General features: G+C 36.2%; 2 protein-coding genes across 3 annotated transcripts; both read right to left on the minus strand.

The window, feature by feature from the left end:
- Nucleotides 1–1,239: 1,239 nt before the first annotated feature.
- Nucleotides 1,240–6,955, minus strand: LOC117315347 (transmembrane protease serine 3-like). The gene is made up of 7 exons (XM_033869497.1): nt 6,847–6,955; nt 6,545–6,694; nt 6,023–6,105; nt 4,323–4,411; nt 3,457–3,725; nt 2,244–2,383; nt 1,240–1,476 (listed from the first exon to the last, which is right to left on the minus strand). Exons 1-7 carry the CDS (start codon nt 6,905–6,907, stop codon nt 1,294–1,296), a joined length of 975 nt encoding a protein of 324 aa, XP_033725388.1. The 5' UTR covers nt 6,908–6,955; the 3' UTR covers nt 1,240–1,293.
- Nucleotides 6,956–7,987: 1,032 nt separating this feature from the next.
- On the minus strand, nt 7,988–19,430 carry LOC117315349 (AN1-type zinc finger protein 6-like). Of its 2 annotated transcripts, XM_033869499.1 has the most exons (6): nt 19,268–19,366; nt 18,428–18,539; nt 17,625–17,866; nt 16,675–16,857; nt 15,864–15,971; nt 7,988–14,366 (listed from the first exon to the last, which is right to left on the minus strand). In XM_033869499.1, exons 2-6 carry the CDS (start codon nt 18,502–18,504, stop codon nt 14,218–14,220), a joined length of 759 nt encoding a protein of 252 aa, XP_033725390.1. In that variant the 5' UTR covers nt 18,505–18,539; nt 19,268–19,366; the 3' UTR covers nt 7,988–14,217. The 2 variants fall into 2 exon arrangements, with proteins under 2 accessions (XP_033725390.1, XP_033725391.1); XM_033869500.1 differs by lacking the exon at nt 18,428–18,539 and having other exon boundaries at nt 19,268–19,430.
- Between the last annotated feature and the right edge of the window lie 5,963 nt (nt 19,431–25,393).

The raw sequence follows: 25,393 nt of genomic DNA on the forward strand, positions 1-25,393 counted from the left end.
CCTTGAGACATCAGTGTATAAAAATAACTCGCCGCATTTATATTTATCGCGAGATTTAACACGGAGCCGAGAACGAGGCTATAACAACGTGCGCTGCACATAAACTACACACATGGCCATTGTTTACATATAGAGCATACGTGAAATTGCCTAATAATGCTCTCATTTGAACATATTAACAGAACATTCCCGTAATAACTGAACAAAATCAACAAACAGAGTTTGCAATTTAAATACTTAATTCTAAAATATAGCAATATGCATACAACAAAACATCGATAACATTTTAGATCGGTGGATGTGACAATGTGCAAACGCTAACACTAACCCATCCAATAGAAGTCCGGCAAAATCGAAATTAGAGTCTATTCCCATTTTCTTTTCTCGCTAAGTTCCAACGAATCATTTCCTTTCCTAAAGAAATACTCGGGTTTTGCCGATTCCACTCACTTTTGCATTTTTTTTTTTTTTTTTTTCAGAATCCGTCTACATTTTCGCAGGTTCTCGCTTTCGGCGTTCCGCCATTTTGTATTGACTGTAAAACCCGCTGTTGCATTGTGGGACTAATTTTTTAGAGAAACTTGGTCCGGCAGCCACAGTTATTATTTTTGGGAATTCCCCGTATACTTTCATAAATACACATTTTCTTTCAGTTTCTGATTCACGATAATCTGTTAGGTATGTATCAAGTCCGAAAACTGTAAAAAGATCGAAATGTAAACATTGATATATGTTTTTTCGTGAGTATGTGGCTTTAAGTATTTTATGATAGAGAGCTCAAACAGACTCATGAGACCCTTTTTCACTGTTAAGTCTATGAACTGCTTACTCGATGCAATGGCTGCCTGGCTTATGTTTGATTATTAACGTTAAATTAAACTATGCCATAAGATTTGTGTTTTGTAATCAGTTGATATCAGGGAATTTTAGAATTTTTGTTTACCTTCTCACATTTATCTCGAGTTTAATTGTGTTTTCTTTCTGTGAGTGTCCTTTTAAGCTGGTGCTGTTTGGCCCTAAACGATTCAAATTGTGAATGTATCGTAAAATAATGCAATACAATAATACAATTAAATTCAATACAATATGGGATCGGTTATCGAGGGAAAGAAATAATTATGTTTTTATTTCAAGTGGATATCCCCATTACATCTTTTGAAACAATTTCAAAATGATCCGCTGATAGCAATTATTTCAATTATAAGCACATTTTCTTCCGATGTAGATCACAAATATGTCGCTCACAAAATCTTAATTTATTAAATGGAATTTACAGACATAATGACAAATGGTTCACCCAAGTACCGAAGTGGCACCGTATGACGTCATGACTTGGTAGATCCACGTGAGGTATGACTGGACACGGGTGTAAACTCCGGGAGTGTAAGCTTGAGCACACGAGTAACCCCAGGACACAATACCAACCACGTTCCATTTCCCGTTCTGTAGACAAACCAGTGGTCCTCCAGAATCACCCTGGTAATAGTAATGGTCGTTAGTAACTTTAGCAACAAGTGGCGGCGTAATTGGCGGAACGAAGAAATGTGAATACGTCACAGTTTTTGTGTACTTTCACTGAGACGTCACAACTAAATATTTATAAAAGTCGTACAAATGAAGCGAACCTTTAATAACAAGCAATGTAAGCTGAGTAATAAATACAGCACGTCATAAAAGGTAAAACTAAACGATAAATATAAAGCAAAGACTTAAGATTCCAAGTGTTGCAATGGAGGCAGAAGGTCTACTCTGGTCTTTTGGATGTTTCCTTTATAGAAACAAGGAAGAATCCTAGAATCTTCAGGAGCCACTTTCAGTGGTCTTTAACGATCAACATGCAGTGAGATACAACTGGACTTATTGTTGGGGTCTCCGCTGTTCAATGAACAGAAGACTAAAGAGAGAGAAAAAAACGGCCCTGCAGGAAAGGGAGGGTGAACAATTAGTCACGTCTTACGGTATGCAGTGTGGTAAAGCAGCCATAGTCCCCCCCCCCCCCCCCCCCCTCCTCCAGCACGGATTGTCATTTATTGTAAAATACCAGAGGGGTGTGAATGTGAAGAATTCTACTAGAAATGCACAAAGGAATAGAATTATTAGTCGACTACCGAACACGAAACTCGATCATACAGAGCTGTCACGTGCTACTATGATTCGTTATGGATATTTATAGGGGCCAACACCTTGGAAAGTAAGAGGGGAACTATGAAAAATTAAAAGAGTAAAAAGTACAACAATACAACCTGACAACTGTCCACCCCGCCATGTTTCTGTCCGGCACATATCTCCGTGTTAGGGATTGTCCGGTCCATCAGATAACTGCATACCTGGTTGGAAATCAGCGGAAGGTCTGCTTTGTATAGCGCATGCGTACCGTGGCCGCCTGTAACATTGTGCTTACAGTTACAATAACATGACATTTCAAATGCAACAAAATTCTGTGATGATACATTTTGTATTTTGCTTTTAATTTCATGTACAGTTTTCTGATGTGTACGGATATATTGACCCTGACTTTTCACGACAGCTCATTATCCAGGCGCTTAATAACGAGCTATTTGTAGAAAACACGTGAAAATTTAATCAAAAACATTATTGGAAATCCATGTCATCTCGCATAAAAAGAAAACAACACTTTGACGTGTAGTTTCATAGCACAATATTCTGATTCAAGTTGTATCTTGGTGATAACAGTCACTTAACCAGTATTAAGTTTCGACTCATTGACATCAAAGCTTCAATTTATACAGTACATTTGCGAATGAGGACCTTCCGTCACTTGAATTGAGGGAGAAATGGCGGCTAGTTTACGGCTACATGATCAAAGGCAAATTGATGTTCCTCTGGAACTTTGAGTGTTTGTTATCTTCATATTTATATTATTTGTTATTTGTTCCAACAATCTATGAATAAAGGGATATTCCAAAAGGAGTAGAGCTAGACTTACCAGTGCAGTAAATGCCGCGCCTATAGACCTTCCAGTGAATGCCACGCCCTGTACACTTACCAGTAAATGCCGCGCCCTATAGACTTAGTAGTAAAAGCAGCACTCTGTAGACTTAACAGTAAAAGCCGCGCCCTATAAACTTACCAGTAAAAGCCGCGCCCTATAGACTCACCAGTAAATGCCGCGCCCATTAAACTTACCAGTAAAAGCCGCGCCCATGTAGACTTACTAGTAAAAGCAGCGCTCTGTAGACTTACCAGTAAAAGCCGCGCCCATTAGACTTACCAGTAAAAGCCACGCCCATTAGACTTACTAGTAAAAGCAGCGCCCTGTAGACTTACCAGTAAAAGCAGCGCTCTGTAGACTTACCAGTAAAAGCAGCGCTCTATAGACTTACCAGTAAATGCCGCGCCCATTTAACTTACCAGTAAAAGCTGCGCCCTATAGACTTACTAGTAAAAGCAGCGTTCTGTAGACTTACCAGTCAATGCTGCGTTCTGTAGACTTACCAGTAAATGCCGCGCCCCATCCAGTAATGGTACAGATCATATTGTCGTAGGTGTCGTTCATTCCGGGTAGACAGACAGATCGGACGTATTGTCCGTCGATATTAACTCTGTCTCCTAGTTTCACAATGGCAATATCGTTTGCAAATGATGTTTCGTCAAACTGGGAGTGAATGAAAAGTGTTTCAACCTTTTCCAGTTTTTCATAACCTTCCAGGAACGCTCGGTCATGTTCACCAAGCACAACTGTCCAGGCAAAGGGATTCTTGTTTCTGTAGGCAAGTAAATACAGAGAGTAACAGTCAAAAGCTGTATCCGAAATCACAGGGGACACCCACAGTACAACGAAACGCTGGCAAAACACGAGAGAAAAATTACGCGGAGAACCCTGAAAATGTACATTTAGTTGTATCCAAAAGAAGAGATAAACGAAACGGCGGCAAAAGACATGGAGAATACTACGACGCGTTCCGGATGGTAAGCGTCTTGTGTTTTATCGACGACATTCGCCATGTAAATATTCTCAAAATTGTAGCTAGGATGATGACCACGGAAGCCAACAAGTATATCAAGCACGTCTGACGTCACATAAGACAATAGAATATTTACTAATGAGGTCATGATGCTGACCATAAATCGTTACCATGGTAACAACCCTCAGAATTAACATAAACATAGGAAAATGCTAAGCGGATGTTAGGCAAGACATTTAATATCTTAATAATCATAACAGTTTTTAGGAGTGTTAGGGAACGATGATCAATTAGTGGTGGAAGAAAGAAGCAAATTATTTAAATCTCACTTCATATTATATTGGATTAAACTATATACAGCAGCTGTACGTTATATGACTATCAATGTTAACTTACTCGCGGAAGCAGTGAGCCGCCGTGAGCACCCATTGGTCAGCTATTAATATCCCTCCGCACACGTGCTGGCCATGTGACTGCATAGACACCTGATGAGGAACCAAATGTAAAAGGTTATTTGTTTAACGCTATATTTGTGAGTATATGTATATTCAAAAGCATTGTAATCTTGTCATCACAAAGGCATTGCCTGATTTATACACCACATACGTTTTTATTTTACGGTACAGGGATGTTTGTTTTTATTCTCTTCTGTTTGGTTTGTCATTGCCGTGGTGCGGCGTCCGTCGATCGGCGTCAACTTTTTCCTTTAAGCAACTTCTTCTCGATAACCATGAGGCACAGAGACCTGATATTGGTCCTGTGTCATGCTTGGGCAAAGGACTACCAAGTTTATTCAAATGAATGACCTTGACCTATTTTAAAGGTCACATGGGTCAAATATGCTAAAATCTTTATATGACTTAACTCGATATTTGGACTGTAACATGCTAGAATGAAGGGCTTCTATGTCTGTTCATATGAAAAATATAGACCTACATTCAAGGTCACAGGGTTGAAATAGGCTAAAATCTGAAGAACAACTTTTTCTCAATAGCAACCAAGTTTGTTGAAATGAATGACCTTGACTTCCATTCAGGTCACAGGGTAAAATAGGTTAAAATCTTTAAACAAGTTCTTCTAAATAACTTGAGACATAGATCTAGAGGCCTGATATTACGTCGGTACAATGCTTGGGGAAAGGGCTACTAAGTATATTATGAATGATTATCAATATGAATGACCTTGATCTAAATTCGAGGTCACAGGTGTCAAATGTGCTATAATCTTTAAAAGACTTCTTCGCAATAACCAAGAGGTCTAGGGAGATGTTATCGGGTCTGTGGCATGCGGGGCGACGGCCTGTGAAGTTTTTTTTCAACTGTTTGACCTTTACCTACATTCAAGGTCACCGGGGTGAAGCAGGCTAATTAAATATTCACATAATTTCTAGATAGCTTAGAGATTCCAAGACTTGATATTAGGCCAATAGTATGTCTGAATGAAGGTATAGAAAAGTAGATATTAATAAACCAAGCTCTCTCTGATATTTGAATAAAGTGGTTATAGCATAGTATCTGCAGAAATGGCCCTAGATCAACTTCAAAGTTACTGTAGAATCAGGTGAGCGATACAGGACCATCGGGCCTCCTTCATTACCTACCATCAATGTGATCAACCTTTAACTGTCATACATAAAAAAAAATATGATTGAATGTCCTGAATTCTCGTGAACAGTATCTTAACAGCCTTTCTGTTAAATGTACTTACGGATATTGGATTCTTTACGTGCAATATGTCGTATGACGTAAGCATTTACCTTTCGTTTTCTTTAATTTATTTATTTATATGACTTCGTATTGATGATTCATAACCATATTAAATTATATCAAACCGTACTTTCAGTAGTGTATGGACTAGAATGTCAAGATTCTTCATCCAGACACTTATGCGTGTACTAATTTGTTTGTGGTCACTGTTTTCCTTACAACTATAGGAAGGTGAAAACAAAGTCTAAAATAAATCTTATAAAAGTACAGCAGTGGCTATTGGTGAGTATATCTGTTGATAAAAATCCCTGTGTTGTTTACTACCAAGACATATTTAACAAAGATATATCAAAATGAAATAATTTGTTAGGTGTTTGTTTAATACAATACCTGCCAGGGAAATTCCCCTACAGCGGCCGGGGTTCCACCCACAATCCTGTTCGACCCTCCGTTTGTCTGTACGCCACACTGGCCTACGAGCAAACAAAAACAGTAAGAACATGCCGACATGTCAACGTAAACGTAATTCAGTATCTCGATAGAAATGTATAGATTTACATGGAGGACCATTACACGCGGACAAAACAAGACCACATGTTTCGAGGGGGTGAACGTCTCCTGCCTTGTCGATGATATACGACACAGATATATGTAAGGTTACCTGGCTGTATGATCTGTGACGGTACACGACTCGGGGGTATGTATGGTTACCTGGCTGTATGGTCTGTGACGGTGCACGACTCGGGGGTATGTATGGTTACCTGGCTGTATGGATCTGTGACAGTACACGACTCGGGGGTATGTATGGTTACCTGGCTGTATGGTCTGTGACGGTACACGACTCGGGGGTATGTAAGGTTACCTGGCTGTATGGTCTGTGACGGTACACGACTCGGGGGTATGTATGGTTACCTGGCTGTATGGTCTGTGACGGTACACGATTCGGTGGTATACAACAGACCTCTTCGTTTCCACTACATCCTGTGGTCGAGTAGTAGTGGCCGGACATACAATGGTTAAAGTATTTATTCACACAGGATCCTCCATACTGACTGACACATACTGGAAAAGGGTGCAAAATATTAAACAATATACAGCTTCATCATCATATACATTTTCATCATATACTTCCAATCATCAATATTTGTTTACAATCTGTAAAAGCTGTGACAAAATGGATTATTTAGATAAAGTTATTTCTTATTTATTCTTACGGTCAGTTGCCGTGGAAATCGATAGTCCAAACAGAAAAACAATCAGTCTGACGGAAGCCATGTTGTATAAGAGAATGTGGAGATAACTTATCAGCTGGACACAATCAGTACATTAGCATTACAGTGTTTCAACTTTGACCTCTAAGCATGCAGTATTCTTATCTAACAATACCACTTCGACAGGATCAGAGGCGGTTAGTGCAATGAACCTTTCTCTTATTCGCCATGATTGTCCCTCTAAACATATGGGCTTATTCTTCTTACACATTTCAGGGCCTGACTGACTGACTTCTTTTTGCTTTACGCTAGGCCAATTTTATTGAAGAGCTTATCAGAGCTGGTGACCAAAGTCATTGCAATAATGACGATGTGTTTGTATTTGCGAGTGGTTTGACAGTCTGTCTGTGTCAGTTTGTTTCTCTGAAAGCCGAGAAACGGGCCGGTCTGTGCTGCGAGTCCTGTCCTTGGGTAGGACACTTTACCCCGATTGCTATGGATGGTGACGGGCCCTCTATTATATTATCTAGTGAGGTAGTCACCAACTACTACAAGGAGACCCCGCCTCAAAATGACCCCTGACTGTTCACAGGGCGATAAACCAAGCAAACAAGGATGTTCTTTTCTGTAGTTTCTTATCTTTCCACTTGATATCTATCTTTTCTATCGACATATGATAATCATGAAATAGGAATTGTTTGCCATAATTTTACAGATCCTGGGGAAACAAAATGAGGTAATTTTCTGTCATTTTAAAAGACTGGCCGTTTTGTTTTCTAATTGAACTAAAACTTCAGCATGCAAAGCTAGTGACCAAGACAAACTAACATGAAATTCTAGAAAGGCTCTTCTAGAACCTCTCGAGAAATAGGTATAAATGGTACTTTATGGACGGACGGTGATAATATTAACAACCAACATATTGATGATGGTGGGCGAAATAAAAACTTTCCAAGATGGTATTCACCTGCCCCTCTAACAAAGGTCGGGAATCAACTCTGAAATTTCCCTCGGAATCGGGGTGGATGCTTCTCAATCAAAGGTCGGGAATCAACTCTGAAATTTCCCCCCGAATCGGGGTGGATACCGACTGCATAGACTATGTGACTTCTAGTGCGCCAGCACAGTAGTACAAAACAACCAATCAAGCTTAATTATTTTATTTGTTACATCAATTTATTTCAACATAGTTTAGCTAGAATGAAAGTTTCACAAAATGAAAACACCTGACAATATCACGTGGTCTGTGTCTCACATACAGCTTTGTTTACATGTTAAATCCTTTAAAACAATGCTTTATGAACACTTACATATTCAACTATGTAATTTTTAACAAAAAATTGTTTAAATAGATTTTCTCACCACTTTTTTGAAATAAATATAATATATATAACTGGTGTACTTTGCTGGTAATCAAACCTATCATCAGGTTTTCAAGCATAAATTACTTCATGAATTATTTCAAGATTTTTTTCTTTAAAATCACTTCTGGGTGTGTATATACACACACAAAACCCCAAACCTTGATCAAATCCCCCACAATATCCTTTATTTACGTAGAATTCACTTTTTCAAAATGAAAAATTAAAAGTTACCAACGATAAATGACTGATGATCCGCAAATCACATTTTCAACTACAAAGACAAACAAAAAATGTTGATAATTTGAAATATTATGTGATAGCCAACAGGATTCTGTCATATTTCAAATTGAATTGTCACCTGCCTGACCACATGGGACTTCTCTCTAACATTAACACCCCATGTGACTCCATCTGGGTCAATAAGTGATTCCCTCTCATACTGTACTTTCAACCATGCCAACAATAATGAATAACATTAATATTGATAAATATCTCTTACAAGCTGTAAACTAGACAAAAGTTTGATTCAAATTAAACTTAATTAAATCTTGTTAAGGACCCTTAGATCTACTCCAAAACTGATAGAGGCTAAACAGGGCAAGATATTTTGACTGGCACAGATCCTCCAGTGTCATCAGGTGGACTAAGACCTGTGTATACAGAATCTGAGATGTAACAATATGCCAGGAGTTACAGTTAAATGCCCGTTATTTCAAATTGATAATCTATAGAAAATATTCTATATTTTTTTAATACTGGTGGCATTGGTTCTTATCATACATCATATGATATATAATAGTATAATACTGTACGTTTTTTCATAATCTTTTTTTTTTGAAATTTTGTGAAAATCACCAAATTGATTATATGTTTATGTACCTCTCTACCTTACAATGTTGAACATATGTTTATACTCAGTCTCATTTTCCATTCTGGCCTTCTACAAGTCTGTCCTCTGGCCTAGCCCCACTGACAAGTCCTAAGGGACAAAACACTGGTATGGTACAGTTCTATACTTATCACATTTACACTAGCGTCTGATGTACATTACTTTCAAACAATTTAATTTGAAATATGACAGAACTGTGCGAGTGCAGTAAGATAAGAAGTTTTTCTATGGTGATTACTATGATGATAGAGGGGAAAAACAATTTCTTTGATGAAGTCTGCAAACATTAGGATCTCATCTACACTTCACACCAACACTCACGCAAGCAATCAGGAGTTATCTCTCTTTGGATATTTACTCTGGGTTACCTCCCTTTGATTCCATACACAAGTTAACAATGTGAGAGACTCTGAATATTATACCTGCAGTAACTTGTAGTAGAGCTCAGTTAACATCCATACTCTGAATCTACACTATTTATTTCAGTAATACACTTGCATTTAGTCTGTATACCTTTTTAGAACTTGAATCAATCAATCTATACTGTATCCTTTGTTTTATGTTAAAAAATATTTAGAAAAAATATTATCTAGCATAATATATAACATAGCTAGTTTCCTATTAAAATTGTTCAAACCAGGTTCCCCCATGCTTTCTTATAACACTGACCACATTTTTGGGCTCTTTTGCTTTCTCAGGTCTTCCACTAAGAAATATTTACCATGGCTACATTGAATTGTTGGAATTGTATACAAACAATCTAGATAACTAGTGACTTTTGGTAAATGATAAGTGGTACTTTTCTAAAAGTTTTAAATTAAAAGCAGAAAGATAACTGGTCTCTATATTTCACACATAATCACACAAAATACATACATATCCTCACACCATTCTTCTCATTTTCTCCAAAAATAAAATCTAAATACCAAGATATTTATCTGTACAAATTATTTCTCGAAGAGGCAAAAAGACATATATATGTAGTGTAAGGAATAAAATACCACTGCATGCTAGTATATATATACATTTCAAAAGAAAATGCATTATCCTTAGAAATAGTTAAAATAATATAATACATTATATTATGTTATGAAAGCAAAACTGTCGCACAGACAGAAACTCAGAATAAATATTGAAAAGCGTATGGCCATGACATTCATCTCATATCATGGTCATTTTTGCATTCTTAAAATAATTTCAGTGCCGCTAACATATTTGAAGTGTCTTATAATCATGTTAATACAGATTAGACAAAAATGAAATGTACGTTTTAATGGTTTCAGATAAAAATCAACTCAGTGAATTTCAGATGTTATCAGTCAAAGTCGTCTTTTGTCAAATCAAGTTCATTTTTCCAACAGATTCATAAAATACCTGTCAATTTCAAATGTTTAATTACAGAAATCATCCATTCATACCAGTAACATTTAGTTCTACATCGCAACAATTTATCAAAAAAAAAGAAAATTATGATTTTGTATGCGTGTTTATGTTCCTTTCATAAAATAAACTGATGAATCACTGTAATCAGTCTGGTTTTCAACAAACATAAAATAAAAACGAGTGATAGCCAATAGACTATACCAATACACAAGCTTTAGGGGTGATATGTAACATTTACTGGAGTAGTTTATAGACACTAGCATTTGAGAACTACGGGCTGTACATGATCAATCTCTCGGTGTTGAATTTGGTTTGGTTTGTTTTTGTTTAACGTCCTATTAACAGCCAGGGTCATTTAAGGACATGCCAGGTTTTAATGGTGGAGGAAAGCCGGAGTACCTGGAGAAAAACCACCGGCCTACGTTCAGTACCTGGCAACTGCCCTACGTAGGTTTCGAACTCGCAACCCAGAGGTGGAGGGCTAGTGTTAAATGTTCTCCTAAGTCATTATCACATTTTACATTAATTCAGCATTAGATCAGTATATGCTGAAATGAAATTAAACACTATTTGGTCCTAGGAATTGTCAAGACTTTGAAGTGTTGAAATCTAGACGAAGTGTTTAGTTTTGTATTGTCTAACATGAGCAGCAATTGTCATGTATGTCAAAATGGGTCAACTGCAAACCTAATGGTAAATTATCAGAAGGCAGATGCATTAGTTAGTAGGTGGATCATAATCCTTAGCTACAGCGAAGATAGTTCCCTGTCTGGAATGAATTTTGGATATCAAAAATTTGTTTAAAAGAATATGAAGTATTTGTATGCGTGTGGACAGCTATTAATAGCAGGTCCCATTTCAATCAATGTTATGTATACTTGCCGTACAGAACAAAGGAATATTATTGTATTTTTCCAATAAATTATCACTATGGAATTATAAGATAAGAAATCTCCTGAATTAAAGGACTATTCCATTAAAATATCTACCTGACCCTAGGACTCCCAAAATAAATCACTTCTATTCATGGTTGGATTTCCTTCCTTTTACCACTATGTAATTTACCAAATAAATTCTATGGGTGGTACAACTTAACAAAACTAGGGCCGTTTTCGTTTTTGCAATCCAAACGATTAGACCACTTGGACCAGTGTTGTTTGTTAATGAAATTAAAGACGGGACCTGCTGATTTTATACTGTTTTCAGACGAGCCTTGACAAAGACTTCCAAGGCCTGTATTAACATTTGAAGGTCCGTCAAGATATATGTTTGAAATATTACATATAAAAACTGACGACCGGTTTGTCCGAATAAACGAACAGGCCCCTGGAGTCCTGAGGTGGGATAGAGGTTTGACTGGAATAGCCCTATGGAAAGTTGATGAAATTGTGGTCTGGCGATAGCTTTGTACACTATACCATGGAGCCCAAAACTAGTGTTTAATAAACTACATGTCAAATGTCATATCACTCCCCAATGTAGACAAATTAATCAATTTCTCACAAAACAATGGATTAAACTTATATTATCTTCATTCAAAGCCATACTACTGCTGTTGGAGACATGTACCATACAGTCAATGTATTACAAATACATGTACCAGCATTGCAGTAACTATTTTCCTTTACAAAATTCACCGAGATTTAATCTCGCATGTTTTGCTCAACTTTTATAAGCTCTGTAAAAAATAAACACACAATTGGCGTTGTGGAAGTTACAACAAAACAAATGCATGAATAATCTGTGAAAATCTGAAATAAGGTCTAGTCTAGTGTCAGAATTGCTCAATTTAATAATTACAATTACTGTCAAACCCGCTCGTCATGTTGGACATGTGCAATGAAAAATCCCAACATTTTCTTACATAAAAGACAGATTAGAAATCATATCATAATTGCCTAAGTAAAAGCTACATCTTACTTCATAAGAAATATGATCAATCTATGATTTTTGGGACTCTGGTATTGGAAGTCCTAAACTGGTGCTTTTTCAACGGGACTCGATCAAATTTTTAGTTTCAACTTTTCCTAAAATGAAATATGTATTCAAATTGTAACTCTTAAGAGATTTTTTTTATAATTCTCAATCAACACTTCATTCGAAAAAAAAAAAAAGATGAATAAAACAAAGAAAAGCTCCCTAAAACAGAAAGCTTCTGAGAATAAAAGCCCAAAAATAAACATGTTTACACAGAGGCTAACAGATTTCATCAGTTAACATTGACAATCAATTCAATAATTTGACTACATAACTTGTGATTGATGAAATTGTGCTGGATGATTTCTAGATATAGCAAACCGAGAAAATCTCCAATCAGAGAGAGAGAGAAAAAAAAAAGTGGAAATGACAAAAAAAATTAAACTCACAATGCAGTGAAAATCACAGAGCAAACATAACAAAAAAATCCTTTTGCAACTTCTTAAACTATTGTATTAATAAAATCTGAATCGTTATATTCATAATCCATAAAAATTATTGAAATACTTTTATACAGTATGCTGGACAAAATGTCGCAGTTGTCCTGTACGATTCCTGGTGTTGAAGGATTTAACCCTTTATCATTCTGCCAGTGTGACCGCCCTGAGGAATCAAATACACCCTCCATCTCCAAATGCACTTGAGTACCAAGTAAAAATGTTCCAGTTTCGAAACTTTTCTGTTCTACCCAACTCTAGTCTAAAATATTACTGGGTAGAACCACTCACAATAACTGTACAGAGTACAGATACATTCCAAGTCGAAGCTGAAGTAAGTTTTTTGGTAAGCCAAAAGATCGCTGGCTAGATGAAGCCACTGCCCACACCACTCATTGTCTCTGGTCTATGTTATAACACACAGTACAGTCGAGTGGTCCTTTTTCTGCCGAATTCCTCGTCCCTGATACTCCATTTTCCGCGATATTATATATATTGGCGACCTCTACACACCCTATATCACAATGAGGGAGTTCAAACCTCTCTCACATTTTAACACATGATAACACCTCTATTTTCGCCTAACAACATCATAATGATATATTGTTGACAATGACCTCTGCTAGTTACCAACAACAATGTTTACTGGCATATAACACTAATGGCATCTCATTGATAAAACACATTTTCATCAAGATTTTTACAAGATTTTCATATTTTTTTTTCTTCCAAAAAATAAATGGTTTAATAGATTAAGATTTTTTATAAAACAGTTTCACTTAGCCTCAAGACAATTCTTTTTTCTTGAAATAGAAACTGTCAGACAATTGGAAAGGAAGACTTTCATCTTGTAAATGTTTATCAGAAATATATCTGTTAACTTCACTACTACTAGCATAGTTCTAAGTTTCCCATTTACATTTTTTACATTTTACTGGCTATTTTTCACTCCAGAAAGAATCATATTCATTCCCCAAATGTGTATTTTTTACTCTTGTTAATATACACTGGTTATCAATCATATATAGACCGCTTGCATTTTGAAATGAAAATCACATATTCGACTTTCAAAATGAAAACTTGTCCTGTTTTTATATTTCCACCACCATTTATAACTAAAATATTTATTTCAACATTTTCTTATTTTACCAAATCATGCCATGTGAATTATCCCAGTAAACTTTATTCTTACCAACTGAGACATAAACCATTGTCGATTCTCATTATAAGATATCTATATATAGCATTACATATATAGGTATCAATAATATAATAAGTTTTTTTCTTTCTTTTTTAAAACATGAATCCATTATATAAGTTTGCATTAAATTTTTTGTATTTTTTCGGCCACGATCACTGGATTGTGTTTACGAATGTGCTCCTGCGCCATTTCCTTGTAGTTAAATTTACATTCGTGTTTATCAGAATATCTATGTATACTACAGTACAGGCCTCCACAGCGACAGGGAAATCCTACAAAAGAAAAAACAAGATTCGTACAGAATATTACAAAATCATTTCTTCATACCAGAAAGTTTAACTTAATAACTTTCTCTCTACATCAGGAACAGATGCATATAAGTCACAAAAAGTTCCGATTAAAAATTGAAATTCTGATGGAATTTGGAACACTATAGTTCTATCTCACATGTGGTTCGGTTCTTTATCAACATTGTTTGAATCTTCTGACTCAAAAGTTTTACATGCCTACATTGTATAAAAAATTTCATAACACTGACAATATGAAACTAAATACACAAAAGGAACAATACCCTCAAAGAGCAATAATTATTTTTTCTTTGTTTTCATGGTAAATACTCAAATGTGATGGGTCGAAAAATTCTTTTCATTCTTCTAACTGACAATATGAAACTAAATACACAAAAGGAACAATACCCTCAAAGAGCAATAATTATTTTTTCTTTGTTTTCATGGTAAATACTCAAATGTGATGGGTCGAAAAATTCTTTTCATTCTTCTATGAAAGAAATTCCGAGAATGGCGTGAAAAATGTGACGTCACAATATGACAATTGACGTTGCGTATTGATTTGAGAAAAAGAATCCCATTTAAAACCAGTAAAATTGTACATAAAACATGTTTTAAATTAGAAAATCATTTTCAAAAATTAATTATAAGCGTTAATGTCATTTTTTTTTTAGTTTCATCGCGTTGTTTCATACCCCGATGAAACTAAAAAAAAATTGACATCAATGCTTAATAGTTAGAGAAATACAGCTGACATACACTTTGGTGTCATAATAATGATTTGTTGATCATGAGGTTACATTGTATTATCTGTGAGGTCTTAGAATTGTTGTGAATGAGGATTCCCGTCCTCCATCATTGCAACTCTAGTAATTTCACTTTCAGGCGGACAAATTATTTTGATGCTTCGTCCAAGGCGGACAAACTATTTTGATGTTTAATCCAAGGGGGACAAATTATTTTGATGTTTCGTCCAAGGGGGACAAATTATTTTGATGTTTCGTCCAAGGGGGACAAACTATTTTGATGTTTAGTCCAAGACGGACAAATTATTTTGATGTTTAGTCCAAGGCGGACAAATTATTTTGATGTTCAATCCAATAGGTATTTTTCAACATGCAAGAAAACAAACACTGATTGTTCCATGGACAGGGATATCCCCCCCTCCCCCCCCCCCCCTCCAAAATTTGACTGGCCAGCATGATGCTTCACTTAAACAAGGGTTGGATATCTATGTCCATAGAATAGACCCTTTATCATTCCATTATTCTCATTCTCTACTACTGCACACAGCTTCTCAGTGTTGTAAAAGTACACAACTTTAGAGCTTCATATGACTTTTGCTGCAGCCCAAAAAACATGCAACATTCTCCTGGAGTCAGCAAACATATATATTATGATTACCAGTGCAATTTCAGGGTTTTTGTTTTGTTTTCTGAATAACATTTTGTCAAGCTGCATTAATGACATATTTTTTTTTACCTGTAAGTCCAACCTTCTTTTTACAGGTATGACAGCGATTCTTTTTAGGCTTTTTATCCTTGTCGTCATCCGATTGGGAGCTGGAATCAGTTCCTACCTCAGCACCACCTGGATTAAAACAAAGAAACCAAATCTATAGGCAATATTTGGATATGTTTACAAAAAGGTTTTTATTTTCTACATTTAAAACTAAGATGACCAAACCTACACATATTGCTAATTTTGTTCCCCAGCGATAAAAAGTTATTTCCTTCAGGGATAAATAGTTACTGTCACATGGGGTTCAGAGTGTTTATATGGCCATCAGAAATAATACAATGTGACCATGACAAAAAACTGATTGCCGGATTTCTACTTTTTTCTTATTCAACTGATTTTAAAATGAACAACATATTCCTCCGACTTCAGAATAATGAAATCTAGATACAAGTAATTTTTCTATCATAAACCGAGTTAGGCAGAAAATATTCACTATTTGTAGATTATCCAGACTTCTGAATATGAAAATCGTGACATGAATGTTTTTTCTTTCATAAACAGAGTTCTACAGATGTTGGTCATTCTTAGTGTACTCCAGAAGTACAATATGTAGCCTTGTCTCCATTGACACTGGGATAACTCTGGAGGGGGCCGTGGGGCCATTTGCCCCATATTTTCCAAAATGGTCCACCAAAACTCACAAATTTCTTCAATTTTCTATGTTTTGGCCTGTACGATTTCTGAAATCTTGTCAAAATGGCCCATGATTTTTGGATCAAGAGTGAACCCTGTTAACATACATAGACACACTTAAACAGTTACATGACCGTACCGACAGCTCCTTCCTCCTTTTCCGGCTCCACTTTAGTCTGACTTGTACTGCTAGGTATAGACACGGTAGGAGTGGCGGTTTCCACACTCGGGGTGGTACTCGTTACTACTTCACTAACGTATGTACCGCTTGGCACGATGGTAGAACTGATGGAACTTGCACTGCTACACTCTGTACTGGTACCTGGAAATATAAACATACATCTTAAGAGCACAGGAAAAATAAATCTTTAAAAGAATTTCAGATTCAATTCTGTACTGTGTGATGTAACCCTGATAAATACTAGTCACAATATACCATCATGTATGGCAGTGCAAAACCAGTCAGACAGAGGTCCCAAATTCAACCTGTGGCAGGGGCATTAATATCTAACAATGACCTCCACTGATACTGATGCCTGCAGAATATCTACACTTGTGTTACAGCACATGTACAGGGAAAACAAATCTGTCATTTTGTATTTGATCATGACTCTCCTGTGACTGGAGCATATCAACACACACATATATATATAATCTAAAATTCCAGTGGTAGCATCTAATCAAATTATAATTCAAATCTCCTGGGAGATGTTACTGGCATCTCCCTTCTCACCCCACATGATAATTTTTTAACGTAAATATTGTATGATATGCAATGAAAACAGTCTAATGAAGTCTTCATTTCAAATCCTTGTCTTGTGATCAAACCTATATCTGTATAATCAATATTACATAAGTGTTTGTGCAGTGATAACTATACCATATGGAGCATATTAAAATACATTTTAAAGTAGGGAAATAAGTATGAGTTTTTGCTTACCTTCAAAAAACATGAGTCATGTGTTACGAAAAATATAAAGCAGATATAGAGCAGACACGAGAGAAAGGAAAATGTAAATTTATATCCAAATTGTCAGAGGGAGGGGTCAACAAATTTTTGATGCTCTCAATACATTTCAAAATGATTACCTAGACTTGCATGTGCCAGCGTCGAGGTTACGCTGCTCACTGACGACTCCTTCTCACCTGGCGAGACTGGGCTTAATCTACCACTGACTGGAGAAGAGGAATTGTTCTTTCTTTTTAATGCATCTTTATAACACTTTGAACACAAGCCATCAAATGCTGGGTTACCATAGAAACCACATCCTGTCCGACAAAACGTTACTGGTGGTAAATTCTGGTTACCGTTTTGTTCCATAACGTTGATCCTGGGGACAACAAAAATAAATGAACGCATAAATGAATGAATTATGATCATGAGCAAATGATTATTGTAAATCCAATCTGCACAGAACTATCTACATGTTCAGGTCAATAATAGAAAAGTCAAGAAATATTTGTTCATATATAATAAAGTAAATATTTTGTTGTTGCATTTATTTCTTGATCTGTTAAAATTTATTTTCAGGCATAAAATACAAATATTCTTACAACAATCAACAGGGAACTTATTTTGTTAGTTTTTATTTTGCATTCAACATCCTAACAAAATCTTTTTTTTCAAAAATAAATTTTATCAATATAATACATAGATTGGACTTCTGATAATTGTTTCTTGAAAAGGTTAAACATTCAGGGTAGGGTTATGATCAGTCTGATTAAACATTCAGGGTAGGGTCAGTCTGAGATATACCTTTCAACTTATAATCAAGCCTTATGGTCAACAACACTAGTACTGTCACTTTATAATTATTAGTCTTCATATTTATAAACAATGCAATTCAATATGAAATATATAAACCATACAACAAAACTAGTTGCTGAATTACTTTTGACTTTGTAGATTTTCTTTTCTTTGTGTCTTCGTGTCGTGGAAAGGGTGGGTCAAAGTTCGTGTACTCAACATGAAACAATATGACTCATCTTGTATGATGATCTGTCCTAAATAAATATTTACGATGTGTTTACTCATTCATTTTATTTTTCACTCACAAAATTGCTGTTATTAGACTTTACTTTTTCCGTAAAATGTATCATATAATAAAGATTTTTCGAGAATTCGACAATGAAAACATCAACATTTCCTGTTATTCACGACAAGTTCGTGACTTAGTCAATTCGTGATCAAATTAACTTCCTGTGTCAAGAAATTGAATAAACAAAGAACAAGTTGATTAAGCAAGTATACTCCTAATTCAAAATATTCCTTTTAATGTAGCAGTACATACTGAGTCAGAGATCATACAAAATGAAGTATTTGTAATAAAGTATCAATATAAACCCATCAAGTTTCAACTTAGCCATGCTACGTGATAAAGCAAAATTGACAGATAGCGTCAAAACCATCTCGAACCATCTTCGATCGAAGTGAAAATAACTAATATCTATAAAAAATACGATAGAAACGGAAAATCATGCTGTAGATAATCATTCCATGCATCCATATTTCTATTTTAACTTAATTTCCATACGATATAAACGATGTTTTCGCCTAACTCGACCCACCCTATTTATGTTTTGTTTGGTATTTGGGGACAAGATGGCGACCTTGTGTTGTTTTTACGTCATATTTTGCTCGATTTTATGACTTTATGAGCTTGTTCTGAGACCGAATACACATTATATCGAAACTTTGAAGATAAATGAAGAAGAAGAAAGTTCATACAAACCTTAAAAGACCCCTAAAACCTGGTATTTGTCTTCTCTTCTTCGCAGGTACGTGGTAGTATATGATCCCCTATGACACTATTCTATTATTTGGGTCATGTGACTATAAATACGCGATATTATTGGCCAATTCTGCTACCAAAAAGAGGCATCGGATTGTGACGTACACAGGGGAATCTCTGTTTCGTCATATCCTCTATCCAGTCATTTCGTTGGTGATATAAATAGTAACAATATTAGTCGCACGCTTCGAGAAATTTCGACCGAGTTATTTTTAGAATTATGTAAACAAGGGAATCCCACTGAACGCAGAGATCTATATATAATATATGAGTTTCTGCTGAACGTGAGTGTTTGCCATGATAATGTTACAAAAATCTAATGAAACACAAGGGACCATCTCGACACCATCTCAATAATATTGGAGCAGACGTTCATATTTTATTTATTCGTGTTGTGTACATACATTCCACCGTAAATTAATTAATTTCACTGATACCGATCGAACTGTTTTATGTTAAAGTCTAAGAATTTCTCATGCACTGGTCGTTGTTTAAACAATATTTTATTCAATATTTACATGTCATATATATGATAGAGCATCTACATAATAATAAAAGGATTCAGAAAAAAGTATGAAAATACTTATTTAAATCTGTCTCCTTAAATAATAGATTACTACATAAGCAAAATGACATAATAAAACATAGTAATATAATGTAAATATACAGCACAAGTGACCTCTTGGGATGGCACTATTAATTTAAAAAAAACGTTTGGTTTTTAAAATATTAAGTTGGATGCAATGGAAAATATTTTCATTCTCTGTAATCGATAGATTTGGATCTCCGTATAGGAGCATATCAAAAGTGTAGTCTATTGGTAGATCTACAAAACATTCGTTTCTTACAATGGTATAGTTTGGACAAGACAATAGAAAGTGTTCAGTGGTTTCATACGCTTGTCTGCATGAACATACAGGGCTGTCGATAAGATTACGACTAAATAGATGGGCATTTAGAGAGCTGCAATTCATCCTCAATCTAGCATGATGAACCTGATCAGAACGTTTCCCATAACTATAATAAGGAGGGACTGTCGGTGAGTGTCTGTGTAGGTATTTTTTCAGGTTACTAAGGGAGGGGCTATTTTTAATATCTGGGGGTAGTGAGTTCCACAGGTCAATAGAAGAAGGGAGAATTTTTTTTATAGAAGTTCGTTTTACAGAATACATTATTTAAGTTATCAGCATCGCGTGTGTTATATTGATGAACGTCCATTCAAAAATCATTTTGTGTACCTGAACAATTTTCTTCACTTTACGGCGATATTGTAGAGTGTCCCACCCAGTTTCTTCATATAATTTAGCATGGCTTGTAAGTTTGGTCCCACCCGTTATAATTCTTGCAGCTTCCAGTTGAATATTTTCTAGAGATTGAGACTGTTGAATAGTAATATTATCCCAGACGATATCCCCATATTCTAGTATGGGCCTGATAAAGCAGAAGTATAAGGTTTGAAGTGAATTCCTATCTATTTTAAATCTGAAACGTCTCAATATGGCTAGTTTATTTGGTGCTTTTTTAATCATATAATTTATATGTTCAGACCAAGTACCGTCATGGGAGAGGAATAGCCCTATATGTTTATGATGTTTGACCTCACTAACAGGAACGTTATTCATGAATAATGTGGTCGTTGCATATATATAGGCTGGCCTTTTAATTTAATTCCGTGAATTTTATCAAATGTGTGTATTAATTGTCATATAAAGTAAGTGAATAAAACCTCGAATGTGTTTGTTCTATTTTCAACTCGTTCATATCTGTGTTCACGAAAACAGTACCACAAGTTTGAACAGGTGCATGTGGTATGTGGTAATATAAAACACTCGAACTCGAAATCGACCTCAAGCTCGAACTCGACCCAGACCGAGAGAACTGAATAACGTAGTACGGAAGCACATTGGTGCCAAATCAAATCTTGGAAAAAAAAATCGTAATAGGTGTAACTGTGTATATACACAATGTTTATTATTATTATTATTATTATTCTATTTCATTTGAGACCAATGAGTTTCCGTAGAATAGCTAAGTGCGGCAAAAGACTGGAATATAATCTCCCTCACAACACAAAAGTAGAAAACAAGAAACATTGCATCAAAAGTCAGGTAAAAAATATCTGCTGGAAGTTTAGTTGAAACTTTATTTTATTAAGTTTCAAAAGAAGAGTTAGAGAATTAATATTTTAACAGTTCCCGAGTTAGTTCTATACGTTTAACACTCATAGTTTTAGACTAAACTTTACTGTCAATGTGGTTTTAAAATTTGTGCATCAAAAATGAAATACATAATTATATTGTGATTGATAGATTAAGTACTTAAGGAACTGGAATTTTAACAAGTGTATTTATAATTGTTAATAGTCTACTATCTCTACAGCGGCGAATTATCTGTGTATTTTAGGAGTCTAACGTCCTCGCAATAGCCAGGGTCATATGAGGACATGGTCAAGTCATGAGTAAGATAGCACAGAAAGTCAGAGCAGTGAGGAAAAAATACATATATTGTATATGTTTATGTTGTATATATCTATATTGTATATATCTATATTGTATATATCTATATTGTATATATTTATATTGTATATATCTATATTGTATATATCTATATTGTATATCTATATTGTATATATTTATATTGTATATATCTATACTAGACCGTATATATCTATATTGTATATATCTATATTGTATATATCTATATTGTATATGTTTATGTTGTATATATCTATACTAGACCGTATCTATTTATATTATATATATTTATATTGTATATATCTATATTGTATATATCTATATTGTATACATTTATACTGTATATATTTATATTTTTGCGTACAATGGTACTCTACTACACTCCAAAGAACGGTTGATAATTTTCTCGGCTTTAATTTCTCGTGGTGTGACCATACCGCCACTATATATTTAATATGTTTAATACATTTGTATTGGACTTTCACTTGGAATTTGTCTCTGCTTTTATTCTATATCGACCCACAGGGATTTGACACGTACCTATGATCCTGAATGAACGCGATTAGTGATCTAGGGATCGGAACATGGAGCTATTTTTCATTCTTTGTCATACGTACGTGTCAGGCCCCTGCGTATCCTGCCATGTATCATATGTTTCATCATATCTCTAAATTTCTATCATGTTCAATTAAACTCTTAATTAATTTTGAATTTTCTGACTCATCAATTTAACACATACGTTGTTCAAAAATTATCCCAATATTGAAAATATCAAAATAAATACACGAAGGAAGCAACGTACTCGGAGAGCATAACCAAGTTAAACATATTTAAAACAGTAGCCATGTTGGTAAACTGGCCTCTTTTTCTAATAACTTTGTATTTTATCAAATAATTGATTCTATCAATTTGGATAAACTTTTTTCTTACTAAATTGAATTGCATGGCAAAAGAGACGATGTATAAAGCAATGGAATCCGGAGGAAACAATGTGATATAACTCCGTTTTCAAGCTATCTATCAATTTTAACATGCTTGGTTTTTCGAAATACATTTGTACTGGATCTTAAAAAAAAAAAAAAAAGGAGAGAGAGAGGGAGAGAAATAAGAAAGAAAACAACATGGATATTTCATAATAAATTGATATTCATCTTGGACATCACTTAGATTACATGCAGTACACATTTCTAGTGTCACTGAAAATTCTGAAGACAATAGTTTGGTCTTTTCATACGAAACTAAGAAAACAAGTACTTTTAAACAATAACAGCAGGATAACTTCATTTCTTTGTGTGGCTTGACGCTCCCTACCTGTCAGTTTGTGTTTCTCGGGAAGCTGTCTGTTTGTCTGTCTGTCCTTGGGCAAGACAACTTCCCTAATAGTTCTAGATGACATGCGACGGGCCTTCCGCATTCATTTTTGTTCAGTGAGGTAGTCACCAACTACTACAAGTAGTGTCCGGCTCAAAATGAACCTGCTTACGGGGCGATAAACCCAGCAAAACAAACAAACCATTATTTGAATGACTGCCGTTAACCGGTGGAAGACCTGTACTCAAAAGGAGGTTAGTAAACCCTGGACGTATGTTAGATATGTATGCTTTTGACCGTATCGTAAAGTTGTCAGTAGGTGTGATGACACCTCATTGCGATATAGAAAAAAAGCGTGTTGATAAAACTGCCCGTCAGCTGAGTGATTGGCAAGTGACCGAAGTGGTCACTGCACGCGTATTACCGAGATTCTGAGTGGTCGTTGTACATGTACATATATTACCGAACTTTTGTGTGCAGAGTTGTTTTTTCTGAAGGTCGTAGCCATTCCTACCTATGCCTAGTATCAACCCATCCATAAAGAGGTCAGGGTTTCACACCATAGACTACCTTATCTCATCCACAGGGACTCGATAATTTATTACAGTCTATGTGTATACCTAGCCTAGTTTTATCACAGGGACCTGATGATCTGTTAGTCTAGGGTGTGGTGTAATTGAACATATCCTAGTGTGTATCACAGGGACCTGATAATTTATGACAGGATATGTGTATTTGGACCTATCCTAGTGTGTATCACAGAGACCTGAGAATTTATGACAGGATATATGTATTTAGACCCACTCTATCCTGTCATTGTGTAAGTGTCCACCTACACACCCGTCCCCATATCACGCTGGCTATTGGTGCTCCCCTCAGACTACTATCCGCATATAACACCGTGTGTTGGTGTCTCCCTAGACACCCGTCCTCATATAACACCGTCTGTTGGTGTCTCCCTAGACACCCGTCCTCATATAACACCGTCTGTTGGTGTCTCCCTAGACACCCATCCTCATATAACACTATCTGTTGGTGTCTCCCTAGACACCCATCCTCATATAACACCGTCTGTTGGTGTCTCCCTAGACACCCATCCTCATATAACACTATCTGTTGGTGTCTCCCTAGACACCCATCCTCATATAACACCGTCTGTTGGTGTCTCCCTCGACACCCATCCTCATATAACACTGTCTGTTGGTGTCTCCCTAGACACCCATCCTCATATAACACCGTTTGTTGGTGTCTCCCTAGACACCCATCCTCATATAACACTGTCTGTTGATGTCTCCCTAGACACCCATCCTCATATAACACCGTCTGTTGGTGTCTCCCTAGACACCCATCCTCATATAACACTGTCTGTTGGTGTCTCCCTAGACACCCATCCTCATATAACACCGTCTGTTGGTGTCTCCCTAGACACCCATCCTCATATAACACTGTCTGTTGGTGTCTCCCTAGACACCCATCCTCATATAACACTGTCTGATTGTGTCTCCCTAGACACCCATCCTCATATAACACCGTGTCTTGGTGTCTCCCTAGACACCCATCCTCATATAACACTGTCTGTTGGTGTCTCCCTAGACACCCATCGTCATATAACACCGTCTGTTGGTGTCTCCCTAGACACCCATCCTCATATAACACTGTCTGTTGGTGTCTCCCTAGACACCCATCCTCATATAACATCGTCTGTTGGTGTCTCCCTAGACACCCATCCTCATATAACACTGTCTGTTGATGTCTCCCTAGACACCCATCCTCATATAACACCGTCTGTTGGTGTCTCCCTAGACACCCATCCTCATATAACACCGTCTGTTGGTGTCTCCCTAGACACCCATCCTCATATAACACCGTCTGTTGGTGTCTCCCTAGACACCCATCCTCATATAACACCGTCTGTTGGTGTCTCCCTAGACACCCATCCTCATATAACACCGTCTGTTGGTGTCTCCCTAGACACCCATCCTCATATAACACCGTCTGTTGGTGTCTCCCTAGACACCCATCCTCATATAACACCGTCTGTTGGTGTCTCCCTAGACACCCATCCTCATATAACACCGTCTGTTGGTGTCTCCCTAGACACCCATCCTCATATAACACCGTCTGTTGGTGTCTCCCTAGACACCCATCCTCATATAACACCGTCTGTTGGTGTCTCCCTAGACACCCATCCTCATATAACACCGTCTGTTGGTGTCTCCCTAGACACCCATCCTCATATAACACCGTCTGTTGGTGTCTCCCTAGACACCCATCCTCATAT

Source organism: Pecten maximus, chromosome 17, assembly GCF_902652985.1.
Source record: "Pecten maximus chromosome 17, xPecMax1.1, whole genome shotgun sequence".
Taxonomy (NCBI): Eukaryota; Metazoa; Mollusca; class Bivalvia; order Pectinida; family Pectinidae; genus Pecten; species Pecten maximus.

Excerpts from the sequence above, each read along its gene's own strand:
- LOC117315349 (XM_033869499.1), bottom strand. The coding sequence starts at position 18,504 with ATGTTGAGTACACGAACTTTGACCCACCCTTTCCACGACACGAAGACA. Across the intron at positions 16,858-17,624 it reads GCTGGCACATGCAAGTCTAG|GTACCAGTACAGAGTGTAGC; the intron begins GTAATCATTTTG and ends TTATATTTCCAG. Across the intron at positions 15,972-16,674 it reads AAAGGAGGAAGGAGCTGTCG|GTGGTGCTGAGGTAGGAACT; the intron begins GTACGGTCATGT and ends GTTTTAATCCAG.
- LOC117315347 (XM_033869497.1), bottom strand. The coding sequence starts at position 6,907 with ATGGCTTCCGTCAGACTGATTGTTTTTCTGTTTGGACTATCGATTTCC. Across the intron at positions 6,106-6,544 it reads GTCACAGACCATACAGCCAG|GCCAGTGTGGCGTACAGACA; the intron begins GTAACCATACAT and ends GTTTGCTCGTAG. Across the intron at positions 3,726-4,322 it reads GCGGCTCACTGCTTCCGCGA|AAACAAGAATCCCTTTGCCT; the intron begins GTAAGTTAACAT and ends ACTTGCCTACAG.